General features: G+C 43.2%; 1 protein-coding gene and 1 pseudogene across 2 annotated transcripts in view; both read right to left on the bottom strand.

Annotated features, from left to right (window-relative positions):
• Window positions 1-21927, bottom strand: part of CHRNA5 (cholinergic receptor nicotinic alpha 5 subunit) — a 30740-nt gene extending 8813 nt beyond the window's left edge. For both annotated transcript variants that reach the window (XM_016189412.2, XM_060174667.1), the window contains exons 1-4: window positions 21673-21927; window positions 7679-7830; window positions 4516-4560; window positions 57-166 (exon numbers count right to left, since the gene is read on the bottom strand). In XM_016189412.2, the coding sequence (XP_016044898.1) occupies window positions 57-166; window positions 4516-4560; window positions 7679-7830; window positions 21673-21799 (434 nt within the window). In that variant the 5' untranslated portion in view covers window positions 21800-21927. The remainder of the gene's footprint in view (window positions 1-56; window positions 167-4515; window positions 4561-7678; window positions 7831-21672) is intronic.
• LOC107522666 (cyclin-dependent kinases regulatory subunit 2-like) lies at window positions 10547-10858 on the bottom strand (annotated as a pseudogene).
• Window positions 21928-26631: the final 4704 nt, after the last annotated feature.

Below are 26631 nucleotides of genomic sequence, written 5' to 3'. Positions count from 1 at the left end.
AGTGCAACTGTTGTTCTCTTTGGAAAACACAACATGGTATTTTGAATATAACTTACTTGTCAAACAAGACAATGTCTGGGGTCCAGAGAGAGTCCGAAGGGACACGAATCACTTTTATTCCACCATAGTCTTCGGGGTCCCATCTTAATTTTACATCTATCCATTCCTTTAAAACAAAGAAAATTGCCTCAGTTCCAATAAACTTAAAGTCAAAAATCATGAAATCTTCTTAAAAATAATTTTTTAAAAAACCCAAGTGTTTTAGACATGAAATCATCTCTACTCTCAAGAAAGAGAGTTCTCCGTGTCTTTCTTGGGAACCCTAAAGAAACACCTTGTCCCCTGGTGGTCCTTATGAGACAGGGGACAACCAGAACTGGCACCTTCACAGCTCTGCCTAGACACCTTCTCCTACCAAGTGAATATTCCCAGGAGTTACAACCATGGGCATCTGTGGTCCAGATGCCAAGGAAACCTCTTGTCCAGCCAAAGTAACTGAAGTCATCCAAAGGAGAACTAGAATCATCACACAGTGTGTGTGTGTGTCCCTTTTATTTTATTTTATTTTATTTTATTTTATTAGCCAGGGCACTGTCAGCTCTGGCTTTTGGTGCTACAGGAGATTGAGCCTGGGATCCTGGAGCCTCAGGTATGTGAGTCTTTTTGCATGACCATTACACTATCTCTCTGGCCCCACTCCATATATTTAAACATGGTGTTAACCTCCATACAGTAACAGTTATACTGATGTCAAGTTAAGATGTGCACTCCAAGAAAAGTGTGTGCGCCTTTTAGGAATCTTGACATTAGGGAACTGGTATTAGGTATTTAAAAATTAGGAATAAGCAGATAGGAACACAGTTCAACTGGTAAAGCATCAGGCTTGCATGTCCGAGGCCCTGGTTCCTGCCACATGTACCAGGGTGATGCTTTGCCATGCTCTGTCTCATCTGTCTCATGTGAAATGAGTATATAATAAAATAAACACTAAAAATTAGGGAGAAGAGGGCTGAGGAGATAGCACAATAGCTTATATAACAAATTTTTATGTCTGAAGCTCCAAGGTTTGAGGTTAAATCCCTGGCACCACCATAAATCAGAGCTGAGCAATGCTTTGGTTAAAAAAATAAAATTAGGTGGGGGGTGGGGGTGGGGGTGGTGGCACAGTGGATAAAGCATTGGACTCTCAAGCATGAGTTCCTGAGTTCAATCCCCCAGCAGCACATGTGTCAGAGTGATGTCTGGTTCTCTCCCTCTCCCTCTCTCTCCCCCCATCCTTCTCACGAATAAATAAAATCTTTTTTAAAAATAAAATAAAATTAGGCAGTCGGGCAGTAGTGCAGCAGGTTAAGTGCATGTGGCATGAAGCACAAGGACTGGCATAAGGATCCCAGTTCGAGCCCCCAGCTCCCCACCCCAGCTCCAGTAGAGTCATTTCACAGGCAGTGAAGCAAGTCTGCAAGTGTCTTTCTCTCCCCGTCTTCTCCTCCTCTCTCCATTTCTCCCTGTCCTACCCAACAGTGACAACATCAACAAACAGCAACAATAATAACTACAACAATAAAAAAGGCAACAAAAGAGAAATTAAATTTTTAAAAAATCTTTAAAAATAAAATAAAATTAGGAATAAGAAAAAAAAAATTAGGGGCCAGGTGGTGGCACACCCGGGTTCGAGCTCCTGCTCCCCACTTGCAATGGGGACGCTTCATGAGTGGTGATGTACGTCTGCAGGTGTCTGCTTTCCCTATCTTCCCCATACCTCTCAATCTCTCCCTGTCCTATCAAAAAATAAGTAAAGGAAAAAAAGAAAAATCAAAAGGTAAATGCCCAATAACAGATAAAGCTACATATAGTATAGACAAAAATGTTTAAAGAAAGTCCTTGGGGCCAGGTGGTGGCACACCTGGTTGAGTGCACATTTATAATGCCCAAGGACCTGGGTTCAAATCCCTGGTCCCCACCTGAAGGGGGAAAGCTTCATGAGTGGTGAAGCAAGGCTGCAGGTGTCTCTGTCTCTCTCCCTCTCTATCTCCTCCTTCCCTCTCAATTTCTGGCTGTCTCTATCCAATAAATAAGAACAATAATAAAAAATAGAAAGTCCATTATATAACAAGAACTACGTTATTTTTTCCTATTTTTTGTCTTTACTTGATAGGACACAGAATTTGAGAGAGAAGGGGAGTATACGGGGTGGGGGAGAGAGAGAAAAACACCTGCAGTACTTGCTTCACAGCTTATGAAGCTTCTTCCCTCCAGGTGCGGAACGGGCTCAAACTGGGATAGTGTGTGCACCTAACCAGATGTGCCACTGCCTAGTCCCCTATAACAGGAACTGTATATACAGAAAAATAATCCTTTACACGCCTGCCTGTTCCCATTCCAGAGTAAAAGTCAAAGCCTTCCAGTGGCCTCCCCATGAATGGTGTCTGCCCTCCACACCCACCAGCAACTGAGGACTTCATCATTCTATACTGGGTCCCCAACACCTATTTGACCCCCCCTCCCACCTGTCTTCTTTAGAGTTTTTGGCTCTGCCGCTGCAACAGACCACAACTAGTCACACTGTCTTCCTTTGTTTCTTAAGCCCCACCTATAAGGGAAGTCATCTGGTATTCACCCTTCTCCTTCCAGCATGTCGGGAGTACAGCCCTGACACTCCTTGTCTACTCCCCTATTTTTTCCCCTCCAAACTTAACACTTCTACTTTATTATTATTATTATATATTTTTAAATTTCCTTATTGGGGGATTTAATGGCTTATAGTCAACGGTAAAATACAATAGGTTGTACATGTGTAACATTTCTCAGTTTTCCATGTAACAATTCAACCCCCACTAGGTCCTCCTCTGCCACTGTGTTCCAGGACCTGAGCCCCCACCCCCAGCCCAGAGTCTTTTACTTTGGTGCAATACACAGTATTATTATTTTTTTAACCAGAGCACTATTCAGCTCTAGCTTATGGTGGTAGTAGGGATTTAATCTGGAACTTTGGAGCCTCAAGCATGAAAGTCCCACACCAACACTTTTTTTTTTTTCAGGGTTATCACTGGAGCTCAGTGCTGACACTATGAATCCACTGCTCCTGGGTTGTTTTTTTTTTTTTTGCTGTTGTTGTTGGCTCGGACAGAGAAAAGTTGAGAGAGGAGGAGAAGATAGAGAGGGGGAGAGAAAGACAGACACCTGCAGACCTGCTCCACTGCTCATAAAGTAACCCCCTGCAGGTGGGGAGCCAGAGGCTCAAACTGGAATCCTTGCACAAGTCCCTGTGCTTTGTACTATGTGCACTTAACCAGGTGTGCCACCGCCTGCCTCCCGCAATTGTTTTGAATATTTATTTTTTGGATAGGATAGAGAAATTGAGAGAAGACAGTAGTGGGGCGGGGGAAGACCTGCAGCACTGCTTCACCGTTTGTGAAGCTTCCCCCCACCCCACCTACCTGGCTTGAACCTGCACATAGTAAAGTCTGTACTGAACTAGGTGCACCACTGCCCAGTCTCCCTCCCTCCACTTAAGACACTTCCTTTTTTTTTTCTTTGGCTCCAGGGTTATTGCTGGGGCTCAGTGCCTGCACCAGGAATCCACTGATCCTGGAGGCTACTTTTTTCCCTTTTATTACCCTTGATATGGTTATTATTATTTTGTTGTTATTGATGTTGTCACTGTTGGATAGGACAGAGAGAAATGGAGAGATGAAGGGAAGACAGAGAGGGGGAGAGAAAGAAAGCCACCTGCAGACCTGCTTCAGCACATGTAAAGTGATTCCCTTGCAGGTGGGGAGCCGGGGGCTCAAACCGGGATCCTTACGCCAGTCCTTGCACTTTGCGCCACATGCACTTAACCCGCTGCACTACCACCCGACCCCCAAGACACTTCTTTTTTTTTTTTTCCCCTCCTCCAGGGTTATTGCTAGGCTCGGTGCCTGCACCATGAATCCACCGCTCCTTGAGGCCATTTTTCCCCCTTTTGTTGCCCTTGTTGTAGCTTCGTTGTGGTTATTATTATTGCCCTTGTTAACGCAATTCGTTGTTGGATAGGACAGAGAGAAATGGAGAGAGGAGGGGAAGACAGAGAAGGGGAGAGAAAGACAGACACCTGCAGACCTGCTTCACCGCCTGTGAAGTGACTCCCCCGCAGGTGGGGAGCCGGGGGCTCGAACCGGGATCCTTACGCCGGTCCCTGCGCTTTGCGCCACATGCGCTTAACCCACTGCGCCACCGCCCGACCCCCAAGACACTTCTAAGTAAGGTTGCACACAGCTTACATGTTAATTGTCCCCCTCTAGAATGGAGTCCCTTGAGCACAAGACTCCTGTTTTGTTCACTGCAGTTTCCCCCAATGACTAACATTAACAGGTACTCAACCAGTATTGACTAAATGAACAGAAGAAGACCATCAGCCCCTGTCGTTCTACATCCTGCCAACCCACGGAGACCACACACTTCTGGCCCTTTGCGCTACAAGCCTTACCAGTGATGCTCATCACCAGCTGGGTGACCACTGAGTCATGAACATACCTGTTTCAACCAGACATTTGTTGTCATTAGCTGATTCTTCTCATCCTATAAAATAAAAGTCAAAATAAGGCTGGCTGTTTCAATGATAGACATGAAAATGTTTTTATTATGATACAAACACCCTTCTCCAGGCAGAACTTTTCCTTCTATTCAAGAGTCCGGTTTCTAGAAAAGCAACCTAATTGTGAGCCGAATTTCACACCATTCCTTTCAGTATACTCTTAAGCCACCCCAAACTACACCACTGGTATTTTTGTCTTCCTTTTTATTTATTTTTATTAGATGGAGGGGGGCTTAGAAGGGAGGGGGAGGTAGAGAGGGAAAGACAGAGACACCTGCAGCCCTGCTTCATCACTCCTGAAGCTTTCCTCCTGCAGGTAGGAACCAGGGGCTTGAACCTGGGTCCCTGTGCACTGTAATGTGAGTGCTTAACCAAGTGTGCCACTACCTGGCCCCTCTTTTTTTTTTTTTTTTTGCCTCCAGGGTTATTGCTGGGGCTTGGTGCCTGTACTTCTAATCCACTGCTCCTGGAGGCCATTTTTCCCATTTTGTTGGCCTTGTTTTATTCTTATTGTTGTCATTGCTATTGTTATTGAACAGGACAGAGAGAAATAAAGAGAGGTGGAAAGGCAGAGAGGGGCAGAGAAAGACATACACTTGCAGACTCACTTCACTATGCTGGTCCTTGAGTTTTGTACCATGTACACTTAACCCACTATACTACAGCCCAGTCCCCCCCCCCACTTTTTTTTTTAAATAAGACTTTTTCTTTACTTTAACTTGATAGGACAGACAGAAGTTGAGAGACAAAGGAGAGAGAGAGGGAGAGACACCTACAGCACTGCTTCACCACTCAGTGAAGCTTTCCTCCTGCAGGTGGGGCGCAGGGGGTACACGGCAGTGTGCTCAACTGGGCACACCACTGCCTGCCCCCCACGACTGGCACTTTTAAGATGTAGTATTCAGACTGAGGAGACAGCATAATGAGTATGGAAACAACTTTCATGCCTGAGACCCCAAGGTCCCAGGTTCAGTCCCAGCACCACTGTTAGCCAAAGCTGCTATTTCTGTGTTTCTCTCTCATTAAAGTAAATAAAAGATTTAGTATTCATAGTCTCCATACTGTTTCCTCATGTCTAAATTATAGTCTGAGAAATAAGTGCAGCTCTCTCCCTCTCTATCTCCACCTTGCCTCTTAATTTCTCTGTATCAAAAAAAGAAAATGTAAAAGTAAAAATGTGCATCCTTAACTTATAATGAACCCCTGGTTACAAAAAATAGTGTTTTTTATTATTTTTATTACCTTATTTATTTATTTATTTATTTATTGGATAGAGACAGCCAGAAATTGAGAGGAAAGGGGGAGATAGAATGGGAGAGAGACACAGAGAGACACCTGCAGACCTGCTTCACCACTTGCAAAACTTTCCCCCTGCAGGTGGGGACTGGGGGTTTGAACCTAGGTCCTTGTGCACTGTAACCTGTGCACTCAACCAGGTGCACCACCACCTGGCCCCAAGTGTTGAAATTCAATAAGAAAGGAAGAAAGAGAGAGAGAGAGAGAGAGAGAGAGAAAGGAAAAGGAAGGGAGGAAGGAAGGGAGGGAGGAAGTAGGTAGGTGTGGGCAGGCAGGCAGGCAGGCAAACAGCACTCCTCTCAGTACTTGGCAGTAAAGCAGGCAGACTGGCATAAGTTATGCATTGACTTCAGAAGAAGCCATGCACGTGCCTTTCTGTGCACAGTCCCTCAGTTGCTGTCTCTGCATGGGCACTAATGCGGGGCACTGCAGAGGCCCTGTGCTGAATAGCACAGTCATGGTCTCGAATAGCATTTTCATAGAGTTTTCACATTCTACTTCTCTAGAAGCATGGGGTCTCTTGCCACTTTGACCTTCCTGCTGTCCTAACTCTGCTCATGCCAGTTCTCAGAATTCTCAAGACTAGTCCAAAGTGACATCTCTTCCAGTCATTTCTCCTGAACCAGTAAGATCACTATGATCACCAACTACAGATAATGCTGAGTGGAGACTCACACAACCATGTGACCATGTGACAGCTGGAGGCAGGACAGGATGTGGACATTATAGGTGATGACTGGACCCCCATGTACTGTCCTCACCCAGAAACAAATGAGTATCCCAGGAGGGGAAGAGGACACAGACACATTTCCAGGGACAAAGGCAGCTTTTGGGACACTGCAAAGGAAGAATGGCCCCTGGGGAACAGCACAGCCACTTCCTCTTAAACTGAATATCTGAAGACCAGTCTTTCTTGAGTGAAACACCAGCAATGGCCACCGAGGAGAAGGCGCAGTGGATAAAGCATTGGACTCTCAGGCACGAGGTCCTGAGTTCAATCCTCAGTATGGCTTATGCCAGGGTGATGTTCTGGTTCTCCTTCTCATCCTTTCTCATTAATAAATAAATCCTTTAAAACACTGGCAATAGGGAGTCGGGCGGTGGCGCGGCGAGTTAAGCATAGGTGACGTGAAGTGCAAGGACCAGTGTAAGGATCCCAGTTCGAGGCCCCAGTTCCCCACCTGCAGGGGAGTCGCTTCATAGGTGGTAAAGCAGGTCTGCAGGTGTCTGTCTTCTCTTCCCGTCTTCCCCTCCTCTCTCCATTTCTTTCTGTCCTATCCAACAACAAGGAAATCAATAACAACAATAAAAAAACAAGGGCAACAAAAGGGAATAAAGAAATAAAATATTTTTAAAAAAAACACTGGCAATAGTAGCTGGGGAGGTGGCACAGTGGATAGAAAGCACATACTTTGCCAAGTATAAGGACCTAGGTTAAAGTCACTAAAACGAAGATAGTCTGTTCAAAATAAATGGGCCTGCTGTGTCCTTCCATTCTGCAGATACAGAAACTCAAAACCACACTAACAACTCGTGGAGGAACACATTCAAGAAAGCAACACTCCTAAACTGAAACCTGTCCATCAGCTCTCCAGACTGCCCCCAAATCACACATCACTCACAGTAACTACGGAGCCCGTTTCAAAACAAGCCCTTTAAGGCCGAAGTTCCCAACAGCAGTTACACAGTTGGGAAAGCTCTAGCGCACGTGTGAGTCCCTCCTCTTGGAAATCTTTGGCGCCTGGCACCTAACCTGCCCTCAGCATGTCTAGGAGAGCTTGAATAAGCAAAACCATGCACACCTACCACGTCCACCAACTGAGATATTGCAAGGCCAAACTTGATTTTTATTTTGTCATTCAGGTGCTCCACAGGACGAACCCATCTTTCGTAATCTTGAAATAAATCCTTGAACAAACTGTCTTCGTGCTTTGCAACACAGGATGGTTCAGCTAATCCTGTAGAACAAAATTTTTAAAGTGACCATGGTGGCTTGTCTTCCACTAAATATTTCTATGATTATGTAGGCTGTTAGAAATAGTGCTTTTAAAGTGAGCTACTAATGTTGTGATTGACAAAGGACACTCTGGTTAAGGTATATTTCTTAGTTGAATCAGATTACTCACTGTGGATATGTGCTGAATTCCTTGAGAAGCACTCTGTTCTTAATCCAGAATAATTTAAAATCTAAGTAACAAAAGCTTTCAAATTTTCAAGGCTAGACAGGCTGTCATACAATTCCAAGCCTAGAAAACAGGATGCTGGTGGCCTGGGAGGTGGTACAATGGATAAGAATTGGGACTCTTGGGGACCAGGCAGTGGCATACCAGGTTAAGTGTACATTACAATGCACAAGGATGCAGGTTCAAGCCCCTGGTTCCCCACCTACAGGGGGAAAGTTTCATGAGTGGTGAAACATGGCTGCAGGCATCTCTGTCTCTCTCCCTCCCTCCTCTCAATTTCTGTCTTTATCCAACAATAAATATTTAAAATAATAATTGGGACTCTTAAGCATGGGGTCCTCTCAATTTCTGTCTCTATCCAGTAAGTAACTAACAAAATATTAAAAGTTTTAAAAAGCATAGGGTCTCAAGTTCAATACCTAGCACACATGTGCCAGAGTGATGCTCTGGTTATCAACTGAAAATGTACAATAAACATATTTTAATTTACATGACCTTAATATCCAAACATAAATGTTGAATAAATTATTCAAACATGTCATGCTTTTATTTCCTATGCATTTGTACAAAACTATTTTAGGCCCTAAGTCTAAAAAATATATGAATAAAGATATTGGTAATTTTAGATGCTACAGCTAAGACTAGTTAGAATTATAAATCATAGTTATATTTATTTTTCCAATGGGCTTAAATATATCTCGCTGAGGAAATGAGAGCTCTTGGTGTCATGTAGCTGTGCTTTCTGTTAAAGAAATGTGAAATTGAGGCCTGACATCCATTTAAGACTTGTGAAATATATATATATATATATCAGCATTAATTTTAAACAAAATACGGGGTCTGGGTGGTGGCGCATCTGGTTGAGTGCACATGTTACAATGCACAAGGACCCAAGTTTGAGTCCCCGGTTTCCACCTTCAGGGGGAAAGCTTCACAAGTGGTGAAGCAGTGCTGCAGGTGTCTCTCTGTCTCTTTTCCTCTCTATCCCCCCTTCCCTCTTGATTTCTGTCTCTATCCAATAAATTAAAGTAATAAAAAATACCACTTACTTAATATACACATAGGTTTATAGTAGCGAGTGATAGCTCTTTTTTTTTTTTTTTTTTTTTTTTTTAGTAATTTATTTATTTATGAGAAAGACAGGAGAGAAAGAACCAGACATCGCTCTGGTACATGTGCTACCGGGATTGAACTCGGGACCTCATGGTTGAGAATCCAATGCTTTATCCACTGCACCACCTTCCGGACCACAATAGCTCTTTTTTTTTCTTTATTGGGGAATTAATGTTTTACATTCAACAGTAAATATAATAGTTTGTACATGCATAACATTCCCCAGTTTCCCATATAACAATACAACCCCCACTAGGTCCTCTATTATTCTTCATGGACCTGTATTCTCCCCACCCACCCACCCACCCCAGAGTCTTTTACTTTGGTGCGATATGCCAATTCCATTTCAGGTTCTACTTGTGTTTTCGCGGACCACGGTAGCTCTTTTTTAACCTAAAAGAAATGACTTGGTATCTTGTGTTTGAGAATCCAAGGCTTAACCCACTGAGCCACCTCCCAGGCTTCCCTGGGAGATTTTTTTTTTTAAGAGGAAGAAAAAATTTTGGATGTTTGTAAAATTGCATTCTGCAACAGAAATCCTAGAAATTCTCCTCTAGCTCTTTAAAGATTTTTTTTTAACTATTTACTTATTTATTCCCTTTTATTGCCCTTGCTGCTTTATTGTTGGCAAGGCTTTTCATTTTTCTTCCTTTCAGATTTTTAAAAAAATATTTATTTATTCCCTTTTGTTAACCTTGTTCTTTTTATCATTGTAGTTATTGTTGTTACTGATGTCGTTGTTGTATAGGGCAGAGAGAAATGGAGAGAAGAGGGGCAGACAGAGAGGGGGAGAGAAAGAGAGACACCTGCAGACCTGCTTCACCGCCTGTGAAGCGACTCCCCAGTAGATGGGGAGCCGGGGTCCTTGCACTTTGTGCCACCTGCGCTTAACCCGCTGTGCTACCGCCCGACTCCCTAGCTCTTTCTTTTTAATAAATGCAACATACAAACTTTATTTAACAAAACATGAGGTAAAGTCAAACAGGTACTAAATATTGAGAGAAAAACAGACTAGAAGAAATTTTGTCATAAATATCTTGCAGGAACTACTTGCAGTTGCATTTTTTAAAAGACTTTATTTATTTATAAATGAAAAAGATAGGAGAGAGAAAGAACCAGACATCACTCTGGCACATGTTTTGCCGGGCGATGGAACTCAGGACCTCATACTTGAGAGTCCAAAGCTTTATCACTGCGCCACCTCCTGGACCACTTGCAGTTGCACTTAACTGAGCTCTGTTGCTGTGAAGAATACAGCTGGTGCGCAGGTATGGATGAACAATTTGTACATATTTTCAAGTATTCACTGACTACTTACTACCTTCTATACACACATACATTAAATTTGAAATAGATTGAACTGATGGTCTCCTAGACTTCATTTTTGTTGATCTTTTGGAATAGGTTGTCTGAAGAGAATACGTGATTCTGGTTCGTGAATCACGTAATGAACCCGGCCTCGACTCTGCTGGACGCCGAGTGTCCTCCTCTCCTCTTCAGACATCAGATGAGTTTGGGGAACTTATTTGGAAAGTTCTCCGGATAACATAACATGCCGATACTCGTAGTGCTCACCGAAGTACTTATCCGAGTAGTAGATCTGCTTGTGGGCCATTCTGCGGCAGAGCGGCAAAAGGGAAGGAGCAAAGGGATACAACCACGTCACGACACATCAACCGACTTGACAGACACCAACCCTAGCTCTTTCTTTCTTTCTTTTTTTAATTATCTTTATTTATTTATTGGATAGAGATGGCCAGAAACTGAGAGGGAACTGAAGGGGAAATAGAGAGGGAGAGAGACAGAGAGACGCATGCAGTCCTACTTCACCACTCATGAAGCTTTCCCCCTGCAGGTGGGGACCAGGGGCTCGACCTAGGTCCTTGTGCACTGTATCATGTGTGCTCAACCAGGTGCACCACCACCTGGCTCCCAGCTCTTTATTTCTAACAGAGAATCCTAAAAGGTCAGTTCCAAGGGGATTCAACTAAAATGAGATCGAGGAAAAAGACTGTTCTATGGAACTGGCATACCCATGAGAGACACCTTCCACATGTCCATGCCCCATTTGCCAAGGACATTTCACCTCCAAATAAATGAAACCACGTGTATTTTCTTTCTTTCTTTCTTTCTTTTTTAAATACTTATTTTTGGTGGGCAGGTGGGAATGCGGAGAACCAGAGCATCATTCTGGCATGTACAATGTCAGGGATTGAACTTGTGGCCTTTTGAGAGTCCAGTGCTTTATCCACTGCACCATATCCACCACATATATTTTCAAGGCAGTGTAACCTTGCTTCTTAATTCCACACAGTGAAGAGTCAAGGACGCAGAGCTGCAAAACTGAAAACTCTCAGCTGAGTTCCTGACTCCAGGCTCACCTGTGCACCTTCCCCGTGCCACGGTTCTCTAATCCACAAGAAAGAGGGACACCTGGGGACACCACAGAGCTCCCCCGTCTTCCCCCTTACAGCCCTGATAACTTGCCCATTCATCACAGCTTCACTTAACACAACTTGAAGACTTTTAGCTCCCTCTCCATCTGCACACTCATCAGAAAACTGATCTTACCTTCTACAGCTCAGATTCATCCCGGTTCTTGCTGCTCCCACTGACTCCGCCCTAGCAAGAGCTCTGCAAGTTATCTGGCAGCTTCCCTGGAGCCCTGAGTCTCTCCATGCAGCTTCCAGCATCCTTATGCCAGCTCTTTCCACAGACACCCAACCTCTTCAAAACACAGATCTGAGGGGCTGCCTTGTTGAAAACCTTCTGCAGCTTTCTGTTGTTTAAGACCTAAATGCACAAGGTTAAGTGCTGCCCACCTGTCCCCTCCATCCTCTCCTCTTTGCTCTCTGACAATTTGCATTTTGTCCACAATTTAAGAACTCTTTTTTTTTTCTAGACAGAGGTTGACAGACAAGAGAGGGTTAGAAAGCCAAAGAGAAGGAAAGAACCACAGTACTGCTCCATCACCTGTTAAATTTCCCCTTTGTCCTGTTCTCCTCTGTGGTGGATGGGGCCGTGAACCTGGGTCCTTGCACATAGCAAATTGTGCACTCTACCAGGAGTTCCATCTCCAGGACCCCATGGATCAGCCTTTTTTGTGGCATTTCCCTGTGCACCACAGAACTCTTGGTAGCATCCCTGGTTGGTACTCACTATATACATTCTTTCTGTCCTCCTAGGCACAGCCAAATGTCCTGGGGGAGCATGAAAAGTTGCCCTTTGTTGTGAACCACTGGTTTAACAACAGTAGCTAGTAAACACCAAAGGCGGAATTAAGACCTAGATTTGTTTTTCTCAAAATGCTTAAATACAAAAGGCTACATATAACTACTGTCAGATTCAAAACAGAAGCACAGAAGAATAGGAATTTCCCTCTCTGCCTCCTCCTCATCTCCCTTCCTCTAAGAATAACTGCTGCTAATTTGGAAGTGTAGACATTTTAAAAACACAATCAGAGAGGGGCTGGGTGGTGGTGCACCTGGTTGAGCACACATGTCACAATGCACAAGGAACAGGTTTTTAAAGACATTTTCAATGAAACAAATCCAATTACAAAGAAGACTAAGCCAAGTATAAACCTATGGGACTACATCAAATTAAAAAGCTTCTTCACAGCAAAAGAAACCACTACCCAAACCAAAAGACCCCTCAACAGAATGGGAGAAGATCCTTATATGCCATACATCAGATAAGAGTTTAATAACCAACATATATAAAGAGCTTGCCAGACTCAACAACAAGACAACAAATAACCCCATCCAAAAATGGGGGGAGGACATGGACAGAATATTCACCACAGAAGAGATCCAAAAGGCCAAGAAACACAAGAAAAAATGCTCCAAGTCTCTGATTGTCAGAGAAATGCAAATAAAGACAACAATGAGATATCACTTCACTCCTGTGAGAATGTCATACATCAGAAAAGGTAACAGCAGCAAATGCTGGAGAGGGTGTGGGGTCAAAGGAACCCTCCTGCACTGCTGGTGGGAATGTCCAACCTCTGTGGAGAACAGTCTGGAGAACTCTCAGAAGGCTAGAAATGGACCTACCCTATGACCCTGCAATTCCTCTCCTGGGGATACATCCTAAGGAACTCAACACATCCATCCAAAAAGATCTGTGTACACATATGTTCTTGGCAGCACAATTTGTAATAGCCAAAACCTGGAAGCAACCTAGGTGTCCAACAACAGATGAGTGGCTGAGCAAGTTGTGGTATATATACACAATGGAATACTACTCAGCTGTAAAAAATGGTGACTTCACCGTTTTCAGCCGATCTTGGATGGACCTTGAAAAAATCATGTTGAGTGAAATAAGTCAGAAACAGAATGATGAATATGCGATGATCTCACTCTCAGGCAGAAGTTGAAAAACAAGATCAGAAAAGAAAACACAAGTAGAACCTGAAATGGAATTGGCATATTGCACCAAAGTAAAAGACTCTGGGGTGGGTGGGTGGGTGGGTGGTGAGAATACAGGTCCATGAAGGATGATAAATGACATAGTGGGGGTTGTACTGTTAAATGGGAAACTGGGGAATGTTATGCATGTACAAACTATTGTATTTACTGTTGAATGTAAAGCATTAATTCCCCAATAAAGAAATAAATTATAAAAAAAAAGACAAAAAAAAAAATACTTATTGGAACCCAGTTCGACCCCTGCAGGGGTGGGGGTCGCTTCACAAGCGGTGAAGCAGGTCTGCAGGTGTCTATCTTTCTGTCTGTCTTCCCCTCCTCTCTCGATTTCTCTCTGTACTATCCAACAACAACAGCTATAACAACCACAACAAGGGTACCAAAATGGGAAAAAATGGCCTCCAGGAGCAGTGGATTCGTAGTGCAGGCACTGAGCATGAGCCAGTAGCACAGCAGGTTAAGCACACGTGGCATAAAGCGCAAGGACCTGCGTGAAGATCCCAGTTCGAGACCCCGGTTCCCCACCTGCGTGGAGGGGGGGGGTCACTTCATGGGCGGTGAAGCAGGTCTGTGGGTGTCTGTCTTTCTCTCCTCCCTCTGTCTCCCCTCCTCTCTCGATTTCTCTCTGTCCTATCCATCAACAACAATAGCAATGACAACAATAATAATAATAAAAAAGAAAGAAATTTAAAAAAAGAAAGAGAAAAAAAAAGAAGTTATGTGTACGACATAGCCCCAGTTCATAACTGAGACATCGAAGAGTAGTTCATTCTCCCCTTGAGGTCTCCTTGCACTGTTTTTTTTTAAACATTTAAAAAATGTGTACTCTAGCAGACATTTCCAGTGTGGCAAATAAGTATGCTCACCAATCGTTATTTGTAAGTATTAAAGATGAAATTCAGAGCATTTTAATGTCAGGGTTTTCATTATATTGTCTATTGATTTTTGTCACAGAACTATAGGACAAAGTTCCTCTCTAACTAATATGCTTTAGTAATCCTAATTTAACATCTTGTCCTGACTTAGAACATTTGCAGTAAGAAAATGACCCGATGTAGTATTAAATTTAGTCCCAGTCAGTAGTTCTCAAGCATCAAGGAGACTAGAAGACAACTTAAAAAAAAAAAAAAAAAAAAGCTAGATCCTCATCAGAGCAAATTACTGCAGAATGCATCGCCTTAATTTGAAACCACAAGGACCTAAGACAAGCAACATTCAATAGCTCAGTTGGATACCAGTGCTCTGCTTTGCCATGCCCACAACCCAGATTAGAATCTGGCCGCCCAGCACAGTGAAGGAAGTTTTGGTGCTGTGATACCTTTCTTTGCCTTTCTGCCTCTATTTGTTGTTGTTATTGAAGATTTTATTTATTATAAGACAGAGAAACAGACAGGGCTGGGGGAGAACATAAGCCATTGCTCAGGCACATGTTGGGGTTCAAATCTAGCACCTCCAGTCAACAATATTCATACACTTTTCCCATATTTGGGAGTTACTCTCTCCCCTGATCCAGCTTCCTAGCCTTTTTTCCAGCCATGATATCATTTCCCCAGACAATAAACTTGGGTCCACCTGATCCACCATATCAGATGTCACACTCAGGGGGAAAAAAAAAAAAAAACTAGTATAGTCATGGGCCCTTTGGACTAAAACTGAAATAGGCCTAACTCTCTACAAAACAGAGACGCCTCCCCCCCAACTCTTCATCTGAACTACTCCAGCCTTTAGGTTCATGATTAGTCAACAATTTGTTTGGCTTTATATGTTAACTCTTCTTTCAGCCACCAGGTTCCAGATGCTAACATGATGCCAACTGGACTTCCCTGGGCAGACAACCCACCAATGTGTCCTGGAGCCCTGCTTCCCCAGAGCCCCGCCCCACTAGGGAAAGAGAGAGACAGGCTGCGAGTGTGGATTAACCTGCCAACACTTATGTTCAGCAGGGAAGCAATTACAGAAGCCAGACCTCCCACCTTCTGCACCCCATAATGGCCCTGGGTCCATACTCCCAGAGGGATAAAGAATAGGGAAGCTATCAAGGGGTGGGATGGGATATGGAGTTCTGATGGTGGGAACTGTGTGGAGTTGTACCCCTCTTATCCTATGATTTTGTTATTCCTTCTTATAAAAATTTTTAAAAAATTTAGGACCTCATTCTTGAGAACCCAACACATTACCCACTGCACCAACATACCTTTTTAAAGATTTGTTTAATGAGAGTTTAAGAGCAGGAGAGTGAGAGAAAGAGGAAGCATGGGGGGGTGCAGGTGGTGGCACACCTGGTTGAACGTATTGGTTACAACTCTCAAGGACCTAGCTTTGAGCCCTCAGTCTCCACCTTCAGGGGGAAAGCTTCAGGAGTGGTGAAGCAGTGCTGCAGGTGTCCCTCTGTTTCTCTCCCTCTCCATCATTCCCCTTCCCTCTCAATTTCTGACTGTCTCTATCCAATAAATAAAGTTAATAAAAAAAGAGAGAGGTAGAGAGAAAAAGAGAGAGGCTAGTTCATTCCAGCATATGTGATCCTAAGATTAAATCTGAGGCCTCAAATCTGCAGGTCATATAGCCTATGTGGGCTTGATAAAATGCTTGTAAATTTCCTTCTCAGGACTGTCCACTTCTGAAGGAATACTGAGGACTGGAAGGAAATATGAAACGGGAAGACAGTGATCTTTGTTAGGAAGATGAGACTATACTTGTTTTCTTAGTTTCTACTGGCTTTCCCTAATTTGTGATACAGTTCTTTGTAAATTCCCTATTCCTGTGACTACCATCACGGGTTCCCTTTCTGAATTCACCCAGTTGATACACTTGCTATTCAAAGTGTGGTGTTCTGGCTAGCAACACCCACACTACCTGGGCTCTTAGGAAGGAGAAATCCAGGCCCGGTTCTGATCCATTCAATTGATATGTGCAGTCTACCAATATCCTCAGGAAGGAGGTCCGCGGTGGCTCACTGGGTTAAGTGCACATAATACCAAGAGCAAAGACCTGCACAAGAATTCCGGTTGCACCCCCAGATGCCCACCTGCAGGGGGGTTGCTTCACAAGCAGTGAAGCAGGTCTGTAGGTAGACATTTGTATCTTTTTCTCTCCCTATCCCCCCTCACAATTTCTCTGTTCTATCTAAAAACAACCAACCAATATCCTCCAGAATTCCTGTACACAGTTAAGTCTGAGAATCCCTTATGCACAAGACTTAGAGCGGTGGGCAGCTGGCTGGGTTAAGTTAAAACAACATCTCCCGAGGTACATTTGACATATCTATGTACATCTTTTGGCAAGTACTCATTTATGGAAACCAATCAAGACACAAGGCTCAGGACAGCCTCTCCCCCACCAAAAGTAATAATGATAATTATTATTGTTATTACTATAAACTCCTAATGTCAGAGTTTGAGAAACTGGCACCTAGAAGTCATTTTTGGGGGTCGGGTGGTAGTGCCGCGGGTTAAGCGTACATGGTGCGAAGCACAAGAACCGGTGTAAGGATCTGGGTTCCAGCCCCCGGCTCCCCACCTGCAGGGGAGTCGCTTCACAGGCAGAGAAGCAGGTCTGCAGGTGTCTATCTTTCTCTCCCCCTCTCTATCTTCCCTTCCTCTCTCCATTTCTTTCTGTCATATCCAACAATGATGACATTAATAACTACAACAATAATAACAACAACAATGAAACAACAAGGGCAACAAAAGGGGAAAAAAGCAAATTTTTAAAAAGACAGTTTTGCCCAATTCCATATACACACCATCAATTACAAGACAAATCATGCCAAAAGTTCATATTGTTCTTCAAAACTCAAACATCTATATTTCCTTCCAATTACTGACAAGAAGCTAGATTGTATAATTCTGGTTTAGAAGAAAAGCATAAGGTTGCTCAATGTTGGAAACCAAAATCACAAACAATGATTATGCTTCCCCCAAATGGAACAGAATGTTTAAATTAAAATTTTAGCCATAGTAGAAAAGAGCTGATTGAAAATATAATCTCATAGACTTTGGTGGTGGACACAGTGTAGAACTATGCACTGTTACTTTACAATTTTGTAACCCATTATTAGTCACAAATAAAAAATAAATACAAAGAAAAATATTAAATATAATTTCATAGTATGGATATCAGCTATACATCAACTGAAAAAAAACCAAATTTCTTCTCTACTACTTATAAAACTGGACCAGTGATGTTCTGCAGAGCAAATTTGTAAAGAAACACATTTGAGGGTTTTTTTTTTTCCCCAAAACTATTCTAATAGTTCCCAACTCTCATTGTCAAGACATGGTTATTTAATATTAAGATTAAAATTACATCTAAAAGAGTTTAGCTTTTGGGGCCAGGTGGCAGAGCACCTGGTTGAGTGCACATGTTACAGTGCGCAAGGACCCAGGTTCGAGCCCCTGGTCCCCACCTGCAGGGGGAAAGCTTCACAAGTGCTGAAGCAGGGCTGCAGGTGTCTCTCTGTCTCTCTCCCTCTCTATCTCCCCTACCCTCTCAATTTCTGGCTGTCCCTATCCAATGAAGATAATTTTTTTAAAAAAAAAGATTTTAGCTTCAATTTTTAGGGGATAACAATAATGTTATTAGATGAAAAATGTTCTGCAATTACTGTACAAAAAATTCATATCCTAATTATAAAAAAATTACTTGCTAGATCTAATTTGTGGATTATAGGTTAAAAAAAAAACCTTACCCTGACAAATGACAGAAAACCGTTACAAAGTTTCACCCATAGACTACATTAATAAACTCAGACACAGGGCTAGGTAGTGACACACTTGGTGGAATACGCATGTTACCATGCACAAGAACTGGGTCCAAGCCCCAAGCCTAGCTTCACGAGTAGTGGAGCAGTGTTGCAGGTGTCTCTCCCCTTCTCTAACTATCAAAAAAAGAAAAAAACTGACAGTAACAGCGGAGTCTTGCAAAACTCCAGCAATAACCCTCATGGTAATAAAATAGAACAAAACAAAAGTAACACTTCTGAGATCTATCTTTCAAGAAATAGGTAACACAATTCTACTTGCCAGTTGTTCAGTCTAGTTTACAGAGCACTTAAGCATCTGCAAGAAAACCAAGGACCTTCTAATTTCAGATTAAATTATTTGAAAAGTTTATCTAAGAACATGAAGCACCAGGCAGGGGTAGATAGCATAATGGTTATGCAAAGACACTCTTGAGCCAGAGGCTCCAAAGTCTCAGGTTCAATCCCCTGCACCACCATAAGCCAGAGCTGAGCGGTGCTCTGGTATAAATTAATTAATTAATTAATTAATTTGGTATTTAAAAAAAGACCATCTAGATATTGCAGGGCTGTAACAGTCACTGTATATTTCTGTTAGTTTCAGAAAATGGAGAAAGGTTAGCAGGAAAAAAACATTTCATAGCTCTCACTTCCTATAAAATCACAATTTTAGGGCCTGGGAGGTGGCACAGTGAATAAAGACTTGAACTCTCAAGCATGAGTTTCTGAGTTCAGCCCCCAGCAGAGTGATACCTGGCATTCGGTCTAACAAATAAAAATTAAAGAAGTAACTATTTGAATAATACAGAACTCCACCATGCCATATACTAGAGAGTGTCATACAACTACTACACAATTAAGAAATATAGCCAACTAGTGACTAATTTCCATAAATTACTGTCCTAGTCAAGGTTAGGCCAGCTGGAAAGGCCAGTATTATCATAATGTGCTGGTTAATTATTTTATAATGTAGACAGAATCACCTCCTGAACCATAGTCACATGCTTCTGACCTTTTTTTATTGTATATAATTATGTATATTATTTAATAACAGTTATTAATATTACATAATTAGTAATATATAATATATAAAATGTGTATTCTATATTATTATATATAGTTGTATATAAAGTGGAATCCCTGAAATTCAATGTTACTTTTTTTTTTGGTGGGATTTTTTTTTTTTAAGAAAGGAGACATTAACAAAACCATAGGATAAGAGGGGTACAACTCCACACAATTCCCACCACCAATCTCCATATCCCATCCCCTCCCCTGATAGCTTTCCCATTCTCTATCCCTCTGGGAGCATGGACCCAGGGTCTTTGTGGGTTGCAGAAGGTGGAAGGTCTGGCTTCTGTGATTGCTTCCCCACTGAACATGGGCATTGACTGATCAATCCATACTCCCAGTCTGCCTCTCTCCCTAGTAGGGTGGGTCTCTGGGGAAACTGAGCTCAAGGACACATTGGTGGGGTCGTCAGTCCAGGGAAGTCTGGTGGGCATCATGCTGGCATCTGGAACCTGGTGGCTTCTGACCTTCTATCAGCAAAATAAGTACGGCTGCTGGCAGAACAAACACTTCCCTCTCCTAAAGATAGGCTCCCCAAAAGCCAGGAGTCACCATTAAAACCAGAAGATGAACATGAAAACAATCCACTGTAGCTATAAAAGCAATAATGGCTGAAAGAGACATGAAAATATCTACCATCAGACTCCTACTTTAATAAAGGATCAGCAAGGTCAAGGAGTATCCCTACAGACACAGCAAGCAGGTCTCCTGAATTCAGACCATAATCTTGAGGCAGTTTTACACAAAAGCACGTTAACACTTACAAGCAAGTGTGCTATTTCATAATCTACTGGATGTTACTTTGTTAATTACTCACTAAAAGCACATGAAATCTTAAAAAAAGAAAATAAAGGAGGTGGGAGTGGGAGACACCTTTAATAATCCCCCACCTTACAAATGAAACTAGTATCTAGAGAGAAATTACTATTCCATTCATTTATCCACAAACATTTCCTGGGTGCCTGCAATATGTTAGGTCTTAGAAATAAAACTATAAACAGGATACATTTCCAATTCCTAAGGAGCTACATAGGACCCAAAAAAAAAAAAGTGATACAACAGTATGGTTATTATGAGAGGTGTTTTCTAAATTGAATGGAAACAGAAAAAAAGGAATTAACCAGCTTCTGATTGTCTATGACCCTTCTTCTTCTAGCGTTTGCCCTGAACACCAGGCACAAACAGGCAACTCAACACCATTTAAGGCTTGGCTGCAATGTTTTATACAAAAACAGAAAAAAAAAGTCCAATTTTCACCAAAGGGTAAAGGGTACTACCATTTCTAGTGTGTGTGTGTGTGTGATACAGTGGGTCATCTCATCCATATTTTAATCCTGAGAACAACTCACAGGTGAATAGTATTATCCCAACTTTTCAAAGGAAAACAGCTGAGACAAATCTTTCCTGGTAATCACTGATGGAACCCAGGCTAGCCTAGTTCCGAAGCCACATTCCTTTCTGTTAAACTAGGATAGTCTCTGTGCAGGGTTTTCTTTCTTTAAACCTTCTATAGTTTTCCCCTTCCTTCTACGTTAAGCAAAACATCCTGCGACAAATAATTCTAGCCTTTATAGATTCTAAAACCAAACAACAAAGTTGCCCTCTATCTAGGTAACTCCTTCAAGAGAAGCTGAACCTCTGATGTGGTGAACTTTTGACTTTCATCTCTTTAGAGGTTTTTTTTCACGCTTAGATCACACCATAGGTATGCCATCAATGATGGCGTTTTTCTTTAAAATTAACTGTGAAACCTCAATAGAAAATGCTTACTTCGTTTCTAAGGAGCTGAGAAAGAGCTGGGATATTGCTTATTTTGTCTAATCAGCAGGAGAGGCAAGTGTCGTGCATTCTACAACTAACTCAGGTCATGTCTGGGGACAAAAAGAGAGCTTTCCAAATCCATCCCGAGGAAAACTGGTGTGTGGGGCAGAAAGGAACACAGAGCAGATCAAATCTCAACGCCCTAGCATAAGCCCCAAGAGCACTCAGACCTGCCTGTACATTAAGAATATGGTCTGGTAGCCCAGCTAAGACCAAAAATAAATATTTGCAGAATAACAATAGTATCGTTTATGAGGAAAGTATCGAAGATGCAAAAATGCAGGTTATTGGGACAAAAGCCAGTGACTTTTCTCTGCATAAATGTAGAGAAAAACATATCATGGTCTTTAACTTTTAATCTCACTCCAATATCCTGGTTGAAGGGTCGGGAGAGGGGGAACGGGCATGGCCTAAGCGCCCCGGACAGCCCCGCGCCGCCCAGCTTACCTCTGGCAGCTCGGCTCCCGGCGCCCGCAGGATCCCAGCGCCCCGCAGCCAGCTGAGAAAGGATCAGGAGGCGGAGCGCCCGGGGTCCCAGACTGAGGACTGTGAGCCCCAAGTCCCGCTCCGCCATCGCTCGGGACACGCGAGGGGACGCGAACTCCGGGGAATGGAGCTGGAAGCACAGTGGAAGCGAAGGGAAGCCCACCTCCAAGGAGCCTCCTTCCCCCGCGGATTCCGAGAGGCTGCAGACACCTGGGGAAGCTCCGAGAGCCTGGCCCCGCCCCCAACCCGCCCCTTTCTCCGTCTATTGGTTGTCGTCTCTTGTGGCCCCGCCCCATCGCCTCTTGCCCCGCCTTCATTAGCCTCGTGCTCCGCCTCATCCCTCTCTGGCTTCGCCCTGTAGATCATGGCCCTGGCTTTGGTCCCACCCTTATGCTTGTGGCCTCGCCTTCTCTGCTCCTGGCCGCATCTCACCCCCCAGGCCCCCAAAACCCTCTCGGTCCCCCAGACCCCCCCAGGCTCCCCGGCCGGATTTCTGCGGTATGCGACTCTGGAACACAACCTTCCCCTTCTCGGGAAGGGCGAGGTTGGCTTCACAAGTATCTAAGGACCTGGTGACCGTGGCCAAGCCATTACGCACCTATGATAAAGACCACTAATATGTACACTCCGTGCTCAGGAGAACCAAACCTGCTCTCCGTAGACAGAAAGTCAGTAAATATAAAGTTATTCAAACTTGTAATCAGATCTGGAAAACAAAACAAAACAAAACAAAACAAAAACTGGAGGTTGAAATAACAGGAGGGACAGGGGGTTGCCAGGCAGCGGTGTTCCCAGTTAAGCTTACATATTACCTTGCTCCCCACCTGCGGGAGCAGGGAGGCGGGGAGAGCTTAACAAGTTGTGAAGCAAATCTGCAGATATCTTTCTCTCTTTCTCTTTCCTTTCCCTCTGTCCTATCCAATAAGATAAAAAATAAAATGATCACCAGCTAATGGCGGATTCATAGTGCCAGCACCGAGCCCCCAGCGAAAACCCTGGTGGCAATTAAGTAAACAAATCAACTAACAGTGGAGAAGGAAAGTTTGCACTTAGGGTCCAGGTTCCAGTCGGCCCATCTGAGGACTAAATTTTTTCCTGGTGAGTACCATACTTCTCCAAATCTGCCTAACCATGGGATTATTGGAGAGATGAAGTGAATCCCAACAGATGACCATGGGCAAATCACTTCCTTCTGTGGACCTGTTTGCTTATCCACGAAACAAGACAGATAAACTAGAGGACACAGGAGATTCAGATCTGGCCTTCTTGGAGGCATGCACAGAAACCAGTAGCCTCAAACGTAGGCAAAGCCCTCCCTGGTGATTTCAGTTAACATTTGCGCATATAAATGACTCCATCTGTCACAGAGACTTAGCAATACCTATGGCGACTGATGCTGACTGCTGGAATCTTTGCCTCAAATCCCACCAGACCCTCTATTTCATCCCCTCTGTTAATAATTGATTTAAAAGCTTCATTTGGCTAGAGAGATTCAAGCAAATTATCTCTAAACTTTCATGGCAGAGTGTTTCACAGATTCTTCACAGAAAGCTTATGGAATTGACACCTGAAACTCCTGGTGAGCAGAAATTTCACTCCAACCTCTAGACTTGGTAAATCTGTTTAAAAACAGAAAATGATTGCAAAGCCTCTGGACAATAAAATTCAGTTAAGATTTTTTTTTTCTCTTATGTCTATCTGACTAGGGAAAAGGAAACAACATCCAATGATCTGCAGTCAAGGGAAGCAAGATGATAACCAGATTAGTCATTAATTACATTTCTACACAGGAAGGACATAATATTTATCATCCACTGTCTTTATGTTTACATTTTGCTCTGAAGAATTTGTGGGCTCTATAGATGCCCTGAAATTCACCCTAATAGGCTAACTTGGAGAAAATCAAGTGTTATTCTGCTCTCACAGGTCAGGGATTTGGAACAGACTAGTTTAGAATAACTGTTGAAGGTCATGGTAGTTGTCAAGTGGAGGAACTAGAATTAAACGGTTATTAGCTCAGCCACCTCAAACCTAATTGGAACCCCTAGACATCCTCCATAGTGCTGTTCAGTTGCCAGGAGGACTCTGGTAATCATATAATCTGTGAAAAACCCTGCTAGCATTTGTTGCTGTTTTTCTGGTGAAAGGCAAAGTATGTCATTTGCTGGACACTTTAAAATTCTAGCAAATAATTATAGTATCTAATGTATCTTGGAATATGCATATATATATATATATATATCTTTTTCTGGTTATCACTGGGGCTCTGTGCTGGCACTATGAATTCACTGTTCCTGGTGGCCATTTTTTTCCTTTTTTTTTTTTATTGGATATAACAGAGAGAAATTGAGAGGAGGGAGAGGTAGAGAGAAAGAAAGATAGACACCTGCAGACCTGCTCACAATGTGTGAAGCATCTCCCACTGCAGGTGGAGAGCCAGGGGCTCGAACCCAGATCCTTGCACTAGACCTTGTGCCTCATACTATGTACGCTTAACCAGGTGTGCCACTGCCCGGCCCACCCCCCAGGTGCTTTTGTTTGTTTGATTGATTGATTGATTTACCGGAGCACTAGTCAGCTTTGGTTTATGGTGGTGCAGAGGATTGAACGTGGGACTATGGAGCCTCAGGCATGAGAATTTCTTTGCATAACCATTATGCTATCTACCCCCCCCTGCCCTTTTTTTCCTTTTTTTTTTTTTTTCCTAGAAGGATATGTCAGACAGTCCTCTGCAGCATGTGGTGCACCTGGCTGAGTGTGCATGTTACAGTGCTCGAGAAGCCAGGTTCGAGGCCCTTGCCCCCACCTGCAGGCGGAAAGCTTTGTGAGTGATGAAGTAAATCTGCAGGTCTCTCTCTATCTCTCTCTCTCTCTCACCCCCTTTCCTCTCGATTTCTGGCTGTATCTATCCAATAAAAAAAAGATAATTAAAAGGAAAGGAAGGGGGAGTCAGGCGGTAGTGCAGCAGCTTAAGCGCACAGGGCATGAAGCGCAAGGACCGGCGTAAGGATCCCGGTTCGAGCCCCCGGCTGCCCACCTGCAGGGGAGTCGCTTCACAGGCGGTGAAGCAGGTCTGCAGGTGTCTATCTTTCTCTCCCCCTCTCTGTCTTCCCCTCCTCTCTCCATTTCTCTGTCGTATCCAACAACAACAACATCAATAACAACAATAATAACTACAACAATAAAACAACTAGGGTAACAAAAAGGAATAAATAAATATTTTTTTAAAAATAAAGGAAGGAAGGAAGGAAGGAAGGAAGGAGGGAGGGAGGGAAGGAAGGAAGGAAGGAAGGAAGGAAGGAAGAAAAGAACAAGGATGCTGCAAGTGGTAACTGCACCTTCCCATTGACAGGAGACAAATGACTGGGGAAACAGTTGCTGTTGCTACAGTGACTAACTACAAAGACCCCTAAAAGTGTATTATGGATTCTTTCTTTCTTTCTTTCTTTCTTCCTTTCGTTCTTTCTTTCTTTCTTTTTGCAGCTCTTAGGCCTCACATGTGTACTTATCCCACTCCCAGGCCTTTATTGTTTCATTTTGTTTATAATTTCTTTTTTTGCTGTTGTTTTTAATTTATTTTTAAAATTTTTTTATATTTATGTATTTATTCCCTTTTATTGCCCTTTTTTATTGTTGTAGTTATTATTGTTGTTGTTATTGATGTCATCGTGTTAGATAGGACAGAGAGAAATGGAGAGAGGAGGGGAAGACAGAGAGAAGGAGAGAAAGATAGACACCTGCAGACGTGCTTCACCATCTATGAAATGACTCCCCTGAAGGTGGGGATCCGGAGGCTCGAACCAGTCCTTGCACTTTGCGCCACCTGCGTTTAACCTGCTGTGCTACCGCCCGACTCCTCTTGTTTTTAATTTCTTTACTGGGGGATTAGTTAACAGTCAACAGTAAACACAATAGCTTGTAATTTTTTTATTTTATTATTAGAGACAGAGAGAAATTGAGAGGGGGAGGGGGAGACAGAGAGACAGAGAGAGAAACACCTGCAGACCTGCTTCACCACCTGTGAAGCTTTCCCCCTGAAGACGGGGACCCGGGGCTTGAACCTGGGTCCTTACACATTGTAATGTGTGCGCTTAACCAAGAGCACCACTGCCTGGCCCCCAATAGTTTGTATATACGTAACATTTCCCAGTTTTCCACATAACAATTCAACACCCACTAGGTCCTCTGCCATCTTCTTCCGGGACCTGAACCCCCACCCCCACCCAGAATCTTTTACTTTGATGGAATACACCAGCCTTTTGTGTTTTAAGGGTTTTTTTTTATTATTATCTTTATTTACTTATTGGATATAGACAGCCAGAAATTGAGGGGGAAAGGAGTGATGGAGAGGAGGAGAGACAGAGATACCTCCAACACTGCTTCACCACTCATAAAACTTTCCCCCCGCAGGGGGTACTGGGGGCTCAAACCCAAGTCCTTGCACACTGTTACATGTGCACTCAACCACCACCTGCCCCCCCCAGCCTAATTTTTTTCATTTTTTATTTTGTATGTGTATGGGGGTGGGGAGGTAGAAAGGGAGAGATACCACAGCACTGCTCCACATCAACACACCAGTGCCTATGATGACGCTCCCACAGGGTGCTGGGTTCCACCGCAGGGTCTCACACATGATCAGGTTCTCACCCTACTAGGTGAACTGTCTCCCTTGACCCTGGTTTGTGGAATTTTTATTACATTTCTTGTTTTCACCCACTCTATCCCTTTTCTCCTTCAAATACCCAAAACTACCCTCTTCAAGACCCATTTCAAGTGCCACTTCCCATCTGGTCCTACAATGGTCTCAGCCATCTACCTCCCTTCTCTGAATTCCCAGAATATCCTAACTTCATTTCTCTCACAGCACTCATTGTCCATCTCTTTTGTCTATTTTTCTATAAATCTTATGTCCTCTACCAA

Source organism: Erinaceus europaeus, chromosome 16, assembly GCF_950295315.1.
Source record: "Erinaceus europaeus chromosome 16, mEriEur2.1, whole genome shotgun sequence".
In the NCBI taxonomy this organism is placed as follows: domain Eukaryota; kingdom Metazoa; phylum Chordata; class Mammalia; order Eulipotyphla; family Erinaceidae; genus Erinaceus; species Erinaceus europaeus.
Note: the sequence above shows the minus strand (reverse complement) of the source record. Positions and strands in the feature narration are given on the sequence as shown.